The sequence below is a fragment of the Equus asinus genome, chromosome 10 (genome assembly GCF_041296235.1).
Source record: "Equus asinus isolate D_3611 breed Donkey chromosome 10, EquAss-T2T_v2, whole genome shotgun sequence".
Lineage (NCBI taxonomy): Eukaryota > Metazoa > Chordata > Mammalia > Perissodactyla > Equidae > Equus > Equus asinus.
In genome coordinates, this window is record NC_091799.1 from 87,240,563 (window position 1) to 87,255,004 (window position 14,442).

At 36.3% G+C, this 14,442-nt stretch overlaps 1 protein-coding gene across 1 annotated transcript in view; it reads left to right on the top strand.

The window, feature by feature from the left end:
• The window catches only part of CDH9 (cadherin 9), a 132,080-nt gene that overhangs the window by 30,712 nt on the left and 86,926 nt on the right, over positions 1-14,442 (top strand). Inside the window, exon 2 of the mRNA XM_044779463.2 lies at positions 13,347-13,623. Within this exon, the coding sequence (XP_044635398.1) occupies positions 13,396-13,623 (228 nt within the window). The 5' untranslated portion in view covers positions 13,347-13,395. The remainder of the gene's footprint in view (positions 1-13,346; positions 13,624-14,442) is intronic.

Below are 14,442 nucleotides of genomic sequence, written 5' to 3' on the forward strand. Positions count from 1 at the left end.
TCTACTCTTCCGGCTACATGATAATGTCAATGCCCTTTTATTTTGAAACTAGTTTTAAGAAATCCTAACATGGAGTCCATAAATTTAAACTGAAAAACTTTACATCAATATTTGTGCTAATCTCTAATTGAAATTTAGCATATCGCTCAATTATGTTTATGGGTATCAAATCCACAGAAGTATTAGAGGCATCTGTGACTTTATCATCAGTAGAAATTAAATACCTTGTATGTTCATTTTTTCTTTGAAATTATGATACTGATCAGATCTGCTGATGGGTCTTATTTTTGATTTCATTAGTTAAGAAGCAAATCTACTATTTTAACACAACTGTTTTTAAAAAATATTTTAATAGCTGTATTTTAATAAAATGATTTCCTTTTTAGTACTATATATTTTGTATCTAATTTATGCTTTAAAAACATTGCTCTGCCATCAGACTGACCAAAAGATTCACGAAACAAAAAACATTGAAATTCTTGTTTAAAATCCATAATACTCTCTTACATATTTGGTTAAAATATTAACTTCTCTGCATCTTTAATGTGGAAATCATTACAAATGCTTGCAGATTTGTTTTATAATTTGCTCTTCCATAGCTATTTAATTTCCCTTCCTCTCTCCAATCTCAGCCACCAAGCACATCCTACCACCCACACACTTGTCCCATACTTCCTCTCCCCACACTAAGACGTGGCTGCCTAACAGTTTGGTCTACACTGTTGCTTTCTAGAGCTAACTCAAGAAAGAAGCTCTATCAAATCGAATACAGTTTTAAATATGAACAATTTTTAGCACTATGTGCTCTTTCTTAAATGAGAATTACGTAGTGTAGGCTGATGCACGTGACACACTCATTAACTTGCATCTGACAGACTCTGATGTTCATTTCTGACACTGAAAGCTGACATTAAACCACAGGCAGAAAACTCAATTATACTTTTCTCCACTGATTAAAAATTTGAGATATAAATTTAAGTTTTGGTTTCATTTTCCCAGTAGAGTAAATACTATTCAATAAATGACTTCTAATGTCAGTAAGCTATGCACGGACGTGTCATAAATGAACTCTCTCTTGTTATTAAATTAGACTATATTCTTAGAATGTAAACTCCTCAAGGAGTCTGCTGTTCTGTTCACCTAAAAAATGCTTAGGAAAAGAGTAGGTACTTATATATATTTGGTGAAAGAATTAATCCATGGATTTTTTTGACGGCTTCATGATAGGGCATTATATAACACGTAAGTGGCATGGTTTATTTCTCCTTCCCCTATCTTTAGGTACATTTAGTTCATTTCCAACTTTTCACCAACGTTTTTGTCAGGATGTTTGCAGGAAACAGATGACATACTCAATGGTTGGGAAGGGTTTAATGGGGGGATGAGGGTGGGCAGAGTTAAAGGAACTAACTAGGATTGGTGCCATAGCAGGAATTCACAATAGCATGCACCTGTTACCCCCCTTCAGCACAGAGGGACAAGGGACCTGGAGCAGATACTACTCCAGAGAGAGTACCCTGTTGTTCTAACAGAGCACCATCTATCTGAAAGGAGCTACTTCTCATTATAGAGAAAAGCGCCAACTCTGAACGGTGCTGCGTGGGGGAAATTGACCTCCCTCTCCTCCCACCCTTGATCTCCTACCTGTGCCTCACACTGGCTCAATTCAACCAAGGATCAGTGAGCCCACTGATACAGTTCTTAGGAATGTATCTCCTGCTGCACTGATCACAGTGGAGACCTGAGAGTGGATCTGAAGGTCCAAACATAACATGTCCAGTACATCCAATAATAAATCATATTTTGATAAACATGCATATACCCAAACCTCTCTTTCAAATGCCTGATTTCTTCAGAAACTTTCCTAGAGTTTGAATTACTTAGTCAAAAACTGTAAACAATTTTAAGGCTTTGATGCTGTTGGCAAATTACTTTGAACATAATTTTATACATTTTACTGTCATCATTAATAAACACAAAGAAATATTTTGTTTTCCTTTTTTATACCAAGAACTGTGCCCACCCTAGTACTCTTTAACAGCACTGAATTCTCTCCTTGCTTTTTAGCTTTCATTGAAAAATATCAAGCCTTGTGACCTCAAACCTTAATTATAAAATTTCCATTTTCTTACTTTTCATTGAAACTAAAACCGTATTCTTATGTTTTGCTTTATGTGGAGTTTTAACCACTCTCTTATCTTTAATAACCGTGGAGTGTACCGATGGAACTCAATGTTATAAATCCAATCCTGACAAATCCTTAAATTCCAGACTGGAATATCCAAATGCATATGGGTTATCTTCACTTGGATCTTAAATAAGGCGTATCAATCTTATGTTCAAAATCACAGTCTTGATTTTGTACTCCCACGCATGACCTGAACTTCTCCAATGCCTCTTGTCAGCAAGCGGCAGCTCTAATCTGTTGCTCAACCCAAAGCCTTGGGTTTGTTCCTAACCCTTCCACTTCTACTAATTTCATCGCAGTGAGAACATTTTCTTATCAGGATTGTTTCAATCGTCTTCTCTCCATCTTCTTGTCTCCTTTTTTGCCTTGTGAAGTCTGTTTATCGTATGTCGGTCAGAGCTAACCATTTAACATCACATCACGATCCTCCTCTGCCACAAACCCTCATGTGATGTCAATATTATGAAGGTTAAGCCTCCTTGTCATGGCAGTGAGACTCTGGAAACTTGCTGCTCCTTGGATTTCACAGTCTATGACTCTCCCCTTGTTCACTCAGCTGTAGGTGCACTACATCCTTTCTGTGACTTGGTGGCTTCTGGCATGAACATCCTTTCTCCCCCACTTCTTTCATGTCAAGTATTTGCATTTTGTTAGCTCCTTTCGCTGTAATGCTGTTCCTGTTGAAATCCTCATAACTCACTCCCTAACTCCTTCAGCTTTCTGTTCAGCAGTCATCATAATTGAGAGGCCTCCTCTTTTATGATATTATCAAAAATAATAGTATCTCCCCCAACACACATAATTTATCCTCTAGCCATTAAATTTACTTTATTTTTTCTTAAAGAGACTTCATTTTTAGAATAGTTTTAGATTTTTAGAAAAATTAAGAAGATAGTACATAATGTTCTAATATACCCTTCACCCAGTTGCATGTATTATTAACATATGAAATTAGTACACTACATTTTTTACAATTAATGAACCAATTTTGACATAATATTATTAACTGAAGACCATGATTTATTCAAATTTCCTTAGGTTGCAGCTAATACTTTTTCTGTTCCAGAATTCCACCCAGGATATCACATTTAATTTAGTAGTCATGTCTCCTTAGGCTCCTCTAGGCAAAGACAGTTTCTCAGACTTCTCTTGTTCTCGATGACCTAGACAGTTTTGGGGAGTATTGGTCAGGTGTCTTACTGGATGCACCTCTATTAGAATTTGTCTTATGTTTTTCTCTGATTAAAGTGGACTTATGGGCTTAGAGAAGTAGACCACAGGGGTAGAGTGCCATTTTCACGATATCAAATCAAGGGTACTTACTATCAACTTGCTTTAATATTGTTGATATTGACCTTGATCACCTGGCTGAGATAGTGTTTGTCAGGTTTCTCCATTAAAAACAAAACAAAACTTGTTTCTCCCAATTTTCATTCTGTACTCTTTGGAAGGAAGTTACTGTGTGCATCCCACATTTATGAAGTGGGCATTTCGGCCTTCCTCCTTAAGGGCAGAGTTTCTATACAAATTATTTGAAATTCATCCTTAAGGAAGATTTGTCTCTTCTTCTCCATTCATGTATTGATTGAATTATTTATTTATAACAGTATGAACTTATGGATATTTACTTTACCCATTCACTTATTGTACAATACTTCTTTATTTAATTTCTTGCTCAAATTGCTCCAATTTTGGCCATTAAGAACTTTTTCATCATGTGTCTCTTTGATGTAGCCCCATCAGTGTAGTGTTTATGGGGTGTGTGTGTGTGTGTGTGTGTGTGTGTGTGTTAAGTACTGCTTTACTTTCTTGCACTACAAGATGCTCCTGGCTCATCTTTTTGTAATTTTGCATTTTACATTTGCATCTATGATCCAAATTGAGTTAATTTATACAAAAGGTGTAAAGTTTGTATCTAGATTCATTTAAAAATAATTTTGTGGGGCTTGCCCAGTGGTGCACTGGTTAAGTTTGTGCGCTCCGCTTTGGTGGCCTGGGGTTTGCCGGTTTGGATCCCAGGCAAGGACCTACGCACTGCTTGGCAAGCCATGCTGTGGCAGGCATCCCACATATAAAGCAGGGGAAGATGAGCAAAGATGTTAGCTCAGGGCCAATCTTCTTCAGCAAAAAAAGGAGGATTGAAAGCAGATGTTAGCTCAGGGCTAATCTTCCTCAAAAAAAATTTTTCTTTTGCATGTGGATGTCCAGCTGTTCCACCACAGTTTGTTGAGAAATGTATCCTTTCCACATTCAATTGTTTTTGCCCTTTTACCAATATCGGTTGACTATATTGAATGGATCTAAGTCTGTAGTTTTTATTCTGTTCAATCAATTTATGTTTTGCCAAAACCATTTTGTCTTGATTACTGTAAATTTATAGCAAATTTTGCAATTATCTTGCTTTATTTTTATTTATAACAGCACCATCTGCTACTTATTTTATTTATTGGTTGTTTTTTCATTTATTTGTCCTCTGCTACCATGTCAACAGGATAAGGTACTTTGTTTACTTCATTGCTGTATCACCAGTATCTGAACAGCCTTTGCATTTGGCATGGTTTTTATCACTTCTGTTTAGACAATGAATGCATACATGTCTATCATTCATTTTACTTCTTTTTACTTACATATAACTCTATTTTGTTACTAGTTTTTAAGAATATTCTTTATATATTAATGACATTGATTTATTCTCCATGAAATTTGTTGTTGTCTTTCTTTTCCTTTGCTCATGTATCTAAGGGGAAGTCCATCCAGACTGTGAGAGTGTTAAGACTGGACACTTCTCTCTTCTACACTAGCTTAATTACTGTTTCCCACTTAAAGCCCTCTCTTCATCTTATTTCCTACATTCTGATAGGCCCTCTGTTGTGCTTTAGTTTTTGTTTTTTCCCTCAGATGAAAGTGTCATTGCATGTGCTTATGCTGATTGAATGGTGTGCATGCCCATTAGCTTTATTGTAGCCCAATTTCATGCTGCGTATTATGTAATTTTGCCACAACACCTTGTAAATCTTTCTGTCTAGTTTCCAGTGTTTCAGAATACATGGACTAAAAAGTTCACCTATTGTTTGTGATAATATCAAATTCTACTTCTACTTGTCTCTTACACCAATAACACCTTGTTAGTCAACATTCTTAAACAAGTTGTGAATGTAAACAGCTCTCTCCTAATAGTTTTTTCATCTTTGACAGACTAAAATGAACTACTTATAAGGCCTATCTCCAAATTAAAACATGTCCAAAATAGGGGCCCGGCCTGTGGCCAAGTGGTTGAAGTTCCACATGCTCCACTTCGGTGGCCTGGGTCTGCGGGTTCAGATCCCGGGTGTGGACCTACTCCACTCATCAGCCATGTTGTAGAGGTGTCCCACATCCCAGAAAAATAGAGGAAGATTGGCACAAATGTTAGCTCAGGGCAAATCTGTCTCACCAAAAAAAAACCCAAATTTTTCAAAATAATATCCCCTAAATTGTCTCATTTTTTCCCCTTGTCCTCTTCTATTACAGGGATTGCATTAATTGAATAGATGTAATAGAATTTTGGCCAAATTCAAACCTCTTTGTAGCAGAGCATCATATATAATTTTTAATACCCCATATCCTCATTCAGGGGACCGATATTGGGAAACAACTTTCTTGCCTATCTCCTTTTTATTGAAAGTCGATCTGTTTTTCATATACTGTAGAGAGTCATCAATCATTATTTATTTGCTTAATCTAGCCCCACTGTCCTTATAGACATGGTTATTTTTCTCAGATTCTGGCAATAGGTAGTTACATGCCTTTACATTCTATAATTCTATATATTCTATTTTATATAAAGTTATTATTATTATTTTGATAATATTGGCAAAATCTGAATCAACAGCTTCTCTTCTGTTATCAGTTTATACTGTCAGTTTTCTAGGGAAGACCTAAAGATAAATTTTTAAACCTTGGAGTTTAGTAGTGTTAACTATTAAGGATTGCTTTTCCAAGGCTGGCAGCTCATATTTCTTCCATAAATTTCTGTTTTTTTTGAAATCATTTTATAACATTTATTTAAATAAGGATAGAATCCCAAATTACCATATGACAATAATTAGGCATGGAATTCTTGAAAAAAAATCAGCAAATGATTTCAGAGACCTTAAATATATATATTAAACAATAAATAAATATAAAAAAACTAGTGATCAATTATATATATTTATATATACATACACATATTTATAAAATAAATGTAAGAATTATCAATTATTATGAAAAATAGATTTGTTAAAACATATATCCCAAAATAGTTCTTTGACTATGTAAGACTCATAATTTTGGTATCTGTTTATATTCTTAGAATTTGTTCTTTATATATGCATCATTTCCCTAACTGAGCTGTCAGAATTGTCTCTCCAATGGATATAAGAAAACACAATAGTGTGTTGGAAAGATGACTGGCCAAGGGCTACATAAGACTTTTGTCAAAACCACAAAATAACTAGGTTTTCTTCATCTCTCTAAACCTCATATATTTCATCTGGAAAAGGATGTAAATTATATGACCATATCACACAATTGTGGTTTTTTTGAAGATAAATAGGTTAATGTATGTGGAAGCACGTTGTTAATTACAAATCGTATAATAAGACACTAAAATTAATCACATACACTTGTGTTATATGTACATTTCATCTGTGAAACTTTGCCTAAAAAACAAGATTGGAATTATTAAAATACTTTTTATGAGTTTAAACTATATGGATACAAATACTAATATAATTTAATTTTGGATGTGGATTTTATATGCCGAACATCCTACTTAATTACAATAATGCACATTTTTTTGACTCACAAATAGCCAACAGCCATTTTTCTCAAATGCAATAGAAATATAATTAAGGGAATAATAATAAAACAATTTTCAATTTTTAAAGTTAACAAGATTCAAGTGAATTCCCTGATTACAAAATCAAAGTTAAACCAAATTTAAAATATTGTACTTTATAATGCATCTGATGGTATTTATTTATCAACAAAAATGGTGATTAAAATGCAGAGCATTTAAGGCTGATAGAGATAATTAAGCATAGAAAATTTAGTAATCAGCTTGTTGCTATTGAATGAATAAAGGATATGAAGAATTTTTAATAAACCCCATGGGATAAGAGCTTGCTAACTTTAAAACCAATCTCAACAAAAATCTTTTGGAATCTGCACTTTTGTCTAAGAGCAGAGGAATGTACAGGTGTTAAACTGGCCACAGGAGCGGTACACTAATATTTCCTAAATGTGAAAGAATTAATCCAAGGATTATGAGGAAAATAAAGAAGATATGTAATAAAAGGACTTCAAAGTTCAAACATTTTATAGTTTATACCAATCATGTCGTGAAGTTCATATTTAATTGTTATGCAGATTTTTGTGAATATTACTCTTACTTCACTGCAGATCGTAATCTATTTGCTAGAAAAAAACCCACCAGAATTCTTTCAAAAGGGACATTTCCTCCCAGTTCATCTCTTTCCATATCTTTTTTTTTTTCTTTGAGGAAGATTAGCCCTGAGCCAACTGCTGCCACTCCTCCTCTTTTTGCTGAGGAAGACTGCCCCTGAGCTAACATCCGTGCCCGTCTTCCTCTACTTTATATGTGGGATGCCTGCCACAGCATGGTGTGCCAAGCACTGCCATATCCACACCCGGGATCCAAACCAGCAAACCCTGGGCTGCCGAAGCGGAACGTGTGCACTTAACCGCTGCACCACCGGGCCAGCCCCCTCCATATCTTTATTATCTTGTTTATGCAATGGAATATTAAGTGCATCTCACGTGTGACCACAGAATCAAATTGGGAATTATCCATTTTAGGCATGACTCAATTAACCAATTAATTTTATAAATACATATTAAGTACCTATTGTCAATAACTGCTTTTTGCAGAATATATTGCTTTACAATATATCTTACCACAGTACAAGTTACATTATAACTAAAGAAAATAGTCAGTAAATGTATAATCCACTAAATGAAAGGGATAATTAAAGACATGGTAAATAATATGAAGGAAATAAATGTATGATATGAAAGAAATCAATAGAGACTGGAGTGGAGTAAGATATTTTTGAAAAAGCTGCTATAAAAGACTTCTGAGGAAAGCAGAATATGATATAGAGACTTAAAATAATGAGAAGGAGATGGCTATGGATGAGCCAGCTAAGATTGTTTCAGGTCAGACTATGACTGAAGACACAGACCCTGAGCTGGGCAGGCTCTTAAAGCATGTGAAATAAGGCTCCAGGTGGATGCGTATGGAGCTAGATTACTTAACAGCAGCACAATTAATATCCAGGAGCATTGACATCACAACTGACATCAGTCCAACAGAAGTCAAATCCTGGATGACTTCCACTTTTCCCACAGGTGACTACTACCCTGTGATGTTAGCAAGTTACTTCAACAAGCAAGCCTCAGTTTACATATTCATCTAATGTGGTCATACCTTCCTCGTAACATTGCTGTGAGGAGAGTTAAAGAAACAATGCTTGAAAAAGACTGAGCAGAGTGCCTACAACACAGAAAGCAAGTTAGAATAAACACTGCCTGCCAGCATCACTGATGTCAGTGGGCTACTTCTGGAGTAGCAGACCCCAAGTGCAAGGAAATGTCTGGATTTAATTCTCGGTTCTTCTGTCTCTATGTATATAAATTTGGGCAATCGTTTATCCTCTCTGTGCCTCAGTTCCCTCATAATAATATGAGGGATTATGGAAGAATCTACTTTAAAGAGTTGTCATAAATAAATAATTAAATTATATAAAATCAGGAGGACAATGAATCACTTTGCTGCTTATTATTAATTATGCTGAAAAGTTGCTGGTAGCAGTCTAAAAATAAGTTCTTTACTTTGACCAGAATAAGAAAAAATTGATTCTTTATTTTTCCAATAGGTCATCTTTTCCCCTGATGTAAATGGCACTCAATAAATGGCTCGCTCATCCAAGCAGTTCACAAAATCATAATCTAGGAATTTTATTTCTCCTCTTTTTTCATCCTCCGTAAACTATACGTGGGAAAGCAGTATTTATTCTTCTGAATATGTGAATATGTGGATTGCATCCATGTCTTAGGTCTGGTTCCCCAGAAGCAGACCCTGAGGCAAGGATCTGTGTGCCAGTGATTGGTTAACCAGTTGCTTTCAGGTCAGGAGGTGAGGGAGAGGGTGGGAAAGCAGGACAGGAAGAAGAATCCAAACAAGGGTGTGATTTCCTTCCGAGTTCCAGCCTCAGCATGATGCTGGAGCGGAGCTCTGGGATGTAAATAACGGGTGGCTTTTTATACTTCTGCACCTGTTAGATGATGGCTCGGGGACTTTGTGGGAGATGATTGTAAACTTGCAGGCAGTTTAGGCTCCCTGTGCATGTGTGCAAAGTGGCTTCAGTAGGCAAGGGAAGTCCTCCAAAGAGAGTTGCAGGTGCATGCCATTAGAAGCAAAAGCATGCATATACTGTCGTGTATATAGTGTGTGTGTGTCTGTCCGTGTAGCCTATTGTGGTAGGTAATCACTCATAATATAGGTACATCAAACCATCATGCTGTATGCAGTGACGTATGTCAATTATTTCTCAACAAAACTGGAAAAGCAAATAAACAAACAAAAGAATCAAAGGGAACCTGAGCAGAATCAGTGTCCACTTCAAACCTCCTCTCTAGATGCCATCTACATCTCTTTCTGGACTAGAGTGATAGGCCCTGTCCAGTCTCCCCCTTAACCAAATCCCTTTCCTTCCCTCTAAGCTGTTTTCTACTGTGCAGCCAGATTGATCTTTCCTAGACATGTCATGTTAAACTCTTCAAGTACTTTGCACTGAAAATGAATGCAAATTTCTTACTCTAGCTTATAAAGGCCCATGGCATCCTGGCCTCTGCCAGAGTCTCTGGCTTCATCTAATACAACTGGACTTTTCTCCTGAAAGGCTTACCTTCCACCCAGCAAGATGGGTGGAATAGGTGATCGGCAAGAACAATGGCCAAAAGAGGTCTCTCAGCGGGAAAATCAGGGTACCCAGTGTGGTCAACTAAGGAATTTGTTGTATTTTATCAAAGTGAGGCGTCAGGTGTCCTTGAGATTCTGTGGCTGCGCATTTTCCACTATGCCATCACTGAGCAACAAAATTAGGGCGTGTTCTGAGCTACTGGCCACTAGATGGTACTTTTCCATTACGCTTTTTCCAAGCACTATCTGGCATTGTAGTTTTCTAATATTTCTCTCAGAGTTTTTACATTGCTTGTGGTTACATTTACCAATTTCTTGTGGTTTACAATATGATGAATAGCCATAAAAGTCCTTATAAATAATTACCATCACCTGAGAGTCAACATGTGGTATGACTTTGATTTCTCTCATTCTGGAGTATGTGTGGCCATATGTGTATATTTTGTTAAGCAGGAGCATTTTTAAAATAATAGGTATGGGGGCCTGGCCTGGTGGCACAGTGGTTATGTTCATGCACTCCGCTTAGGCAGCCTGGGGTTCACTGGTTCGGATCTCAGGCATGGACATACGAATTGCTTATCAAACCATGCTGTGGCAGGTGTCCCACATATAAAATAGAGGAAGACGGGCACAGATGTTAGCTTAGGGCTAATCTTCCTCAAAAAATAAATACTAATGATAGGTATGGAAATTAGGGTACATATGCGCTAGACAGAGCCAATAGTTCTGACCAGAGTAAGCATCTATACTATTATCTGCCAATCACCATTCTCTACCCTGCTATATTGGAAACCTATCTATCTATCTATCTATCTATCTATCTATCTATCTATCCATGGCTATACTGGGAGCAACCAGGGTTGATGATGATGATGATGATGTTCATGATGAAAACAATAAGATGTTGACAATTTGTATGTTACCACTATGCTAACTTCTTTCTGTGTATTATATTACATAAAATACTATGTAAGACTGTGGGTCTAAAAACCAGTTACAACACTTCCTACCTCTGTGATCTTTGTCAAGTCACTTAAATTCTTCGTGCCTCAGTTGTCTCATAGGTATATGCTGTTGTAAAAATAAAATAAGTCCTTGTAATACAAATAACTATTACTTTGTATTCATAAAGTTCAAAATAAATTAACAACAATACCTTATGAGTCAGGCACTAATTATTCTCCTTTGATAGAACGAGTGGTTGAGACCTAGTGAGGTGGGTAAATGTGCCCAGATTTCACAGATAATAAGGGATAAAGCCAACGTAGAGGCTTATATTTGACCTTTCTGCCTTGATAACTGCAATTGAATCCACAGATGTATGATCCAGGAGTGGGCGTCTGCCCTAAGCCAGGGAAATCAGAGTCCATTTCCAGGATCTTTTTGGGTTTTTTTTTTTTGAGGAAGATTAGCACTGAGCTAACATCTGTTGCCAATCTTCCTCTTTTTATCTGAGGAAGCCTGGCCCTGAGCTAACATCCGTGCCCATCTTCCTCTACTTTATATGTGGCACGCCTGCCACAGCATGGCTTGACAAAGTGGTGTGTAGGTCTACACCCGCGATCTGAACCAGTGAACCCTGGGCTGCCAAAGTGGAACGTGTGATCTTAACCACTGTGCCACTGGGCCAGCTCCCATTTCCAGGATTTTTTAAACTCAAATTAGAAAAGACTACCAGTTGCTTTCTGGACTGAAAGATGTTAAATCTGAATTCCATGTATTTCTATATTCCATCAGGTTTAGGTGGCTTAGTTCAAAGCAAGAGAGAAGAGGGAGAGAGAGAGAGAAGGAGGGAGAGAAAGAGAATAGTACTCAAGTACCCAAGCCACAAATTCTAGTTTTTATGAGCAGAAAAGGCCCAGTTGCTTAGTTGCTCCTTTCATTCTTTCCTTTCCACACTTAATTTGATTTTATAATCCAATGAATTTTTTTTTTGCCAACGCTAGAAGAAGCTGTTGCTGCTTCATTATCATCAGCAGCAGTCTCATTATTATCATCTTGCATCTTCTAAATTAAGTGCTTTACAAATTAAACCAATTTGCTAATAAATAAAATTAATTCATAAATACCAAATGAACTATTGTTTTTACTTCCAGAAGAATCAACTTACTCTCTCCATAGAGAGACATTGTTTCAAAATCCTGGATCAAATTATCCCATAGGTGAAACTCTATACCTAATATCTAACTGTACAGTACCAATTTTATGTGCTCCTTTTTTTTTAATTTTTAAAATTTTTTTTCTTTTTCTCCCCCAATCCCCCCAGTACATAGTTGTATATTCTTTGTTGTGGATCCTTCTAGTTGTGGCATGTGGGACGCTGCCTCAGCGTGGTTTGATGAGCAATGCCATGTCCGCGCCCAGGATTCGAACCAACGAAACACTGGGCCGCCTGCAGCCCAGTGAACTTAACCACTCCGCCATGGGTCAGCCCCAATGTGCTCCTTTTTTTCATTATTTTAGGAAATAAATATGTGTTGTAGTTTTAAATTATCAGGTGAAATGTTTCCATTTAAAGCATCTTCTTCTCAATCTGAAACAGATTTGAGTGACTTAACTGAGTTTTGGAAAAAAAAAGTTATTAATTGTAAAGGATCAATATGGTACAGTGCTAGGTATTGCAAGACACAATCCAAAGTACATTTGGTGTCATTTAATTTGCCTTGAGGCAACCTCTCAACATATCATATCATGGAAGAACAAGGAGGAGGAGGAGAAGGAAGAGAAGGGGGAGAAACAGCTGGTAAAAGTTGGTAGATGGTAGAAAGAAAACAGTGTTTCATTAAAATTATATAGGTTCATAAATATATGTATATATTAATAAATATTCTACTTTTATTAATCTTAATGACTTTAGGAACACTCAATATGATCTTTGGTATATTGTAGGCTTATTTTTTTTCAAAATACTTAGTATTTTAAATTAAAAATATATTCACATTTATATACTACGATATAGTGATATTAGAGTCAGGTATTAAATGCCTGTTTAGTCTATTTGCACTATATATGTCTCCCTACTTGTCTACATGATATATTTTTTTAACGATAGTTCACTGAGGTAACATGGAAAAATAATGTATTTATATTATTTATAAAGTTTAAATAACATTTAGAAAAGTTTTATGGTTGACAGGTTATGTGAAAGTGAAACACAATCTAATAAACCATTTTTCTCTCCCTACTCCTCAGGGGAAACAGATAGCACGTTGAATCTGACATCCTGCTGAAGCTGCAGATAATGGGGGCTTACCACTGCCTACCACTATTCATCTGGACCTGCGTGTTTCACACGGTTGATTCCATCCCATTACAAGAAAAAGTTAGTGGTGATTTTCCAAACAAAAGGATAGTGGGTCTGACAAAAGACGATGGTAAAATGCTGCATCGTACCAAGCGTGGCTGGATGTGGAACCAGTTCTTCTTGTTGGAGGAGTACACAGGTACAGACACACAATATGTAGGCAAGGTAAGGATTTTTATATGATAAATGTAGAAGCTGAAAGTGATAGCAATTTACCTATTTTTTACAACAACTTTCCACGTCATTAATGATCATTCAGAAATGTTTGACTAATCACAAGGTGCAGAAGGCATAATGTCGCAGATTCTTTCAGTGGGGAAGGACAGGAAATGTGATTTATTCAGAGAGCTGAATGTAAGTCAGTATCTACAGTGAGCCTCAAAATACAGTCAGTCATCTGTGGACTTGATTCATTATTAATCAGCTAGATATGATTTAATTTTGTGTGTATGTATATAAAGATTAAAAATTTAAAGTCATGGGTAAATAATAACTTGGTGTGTTATATGAGGCAAAATAAAATGCAATTGTGATATACCAAAAATTACTAAATATATTGGTTGCTCCTGATGAGTAATTTATCATAATTAAGAATAGTATGTTGTGTATGAGAAATAAATGAACACAAATACTTCTAGATGCTTCTGTTTCTTAATATCAAACTGAACTACTTCGTGCCTGTAATCCAGAACAAAGGGTTCAAGGCAGAAGGAGGGAAAAAGAAAAAAGACGTAGCGAGAAGATACTACCTTTAGGAATATTTAATACCATCCCAGTAGCAGCAACATCGATGGTTGCTCATTGGCAGTCAGAAGGAAATGGCAATAGAGAATACGTAACTCCCTTCTTGGGAGTATTCAATTTTGAGGAAGTAGATTCATTACCTCTCTTTTTCTCTTTCCTGTGTCTCAAAATAGGTGACAGGATCTTTCCAATGTCCAGATTTTCTATTTCTCTATCTTCCCTTTACCAATCTCATTTATT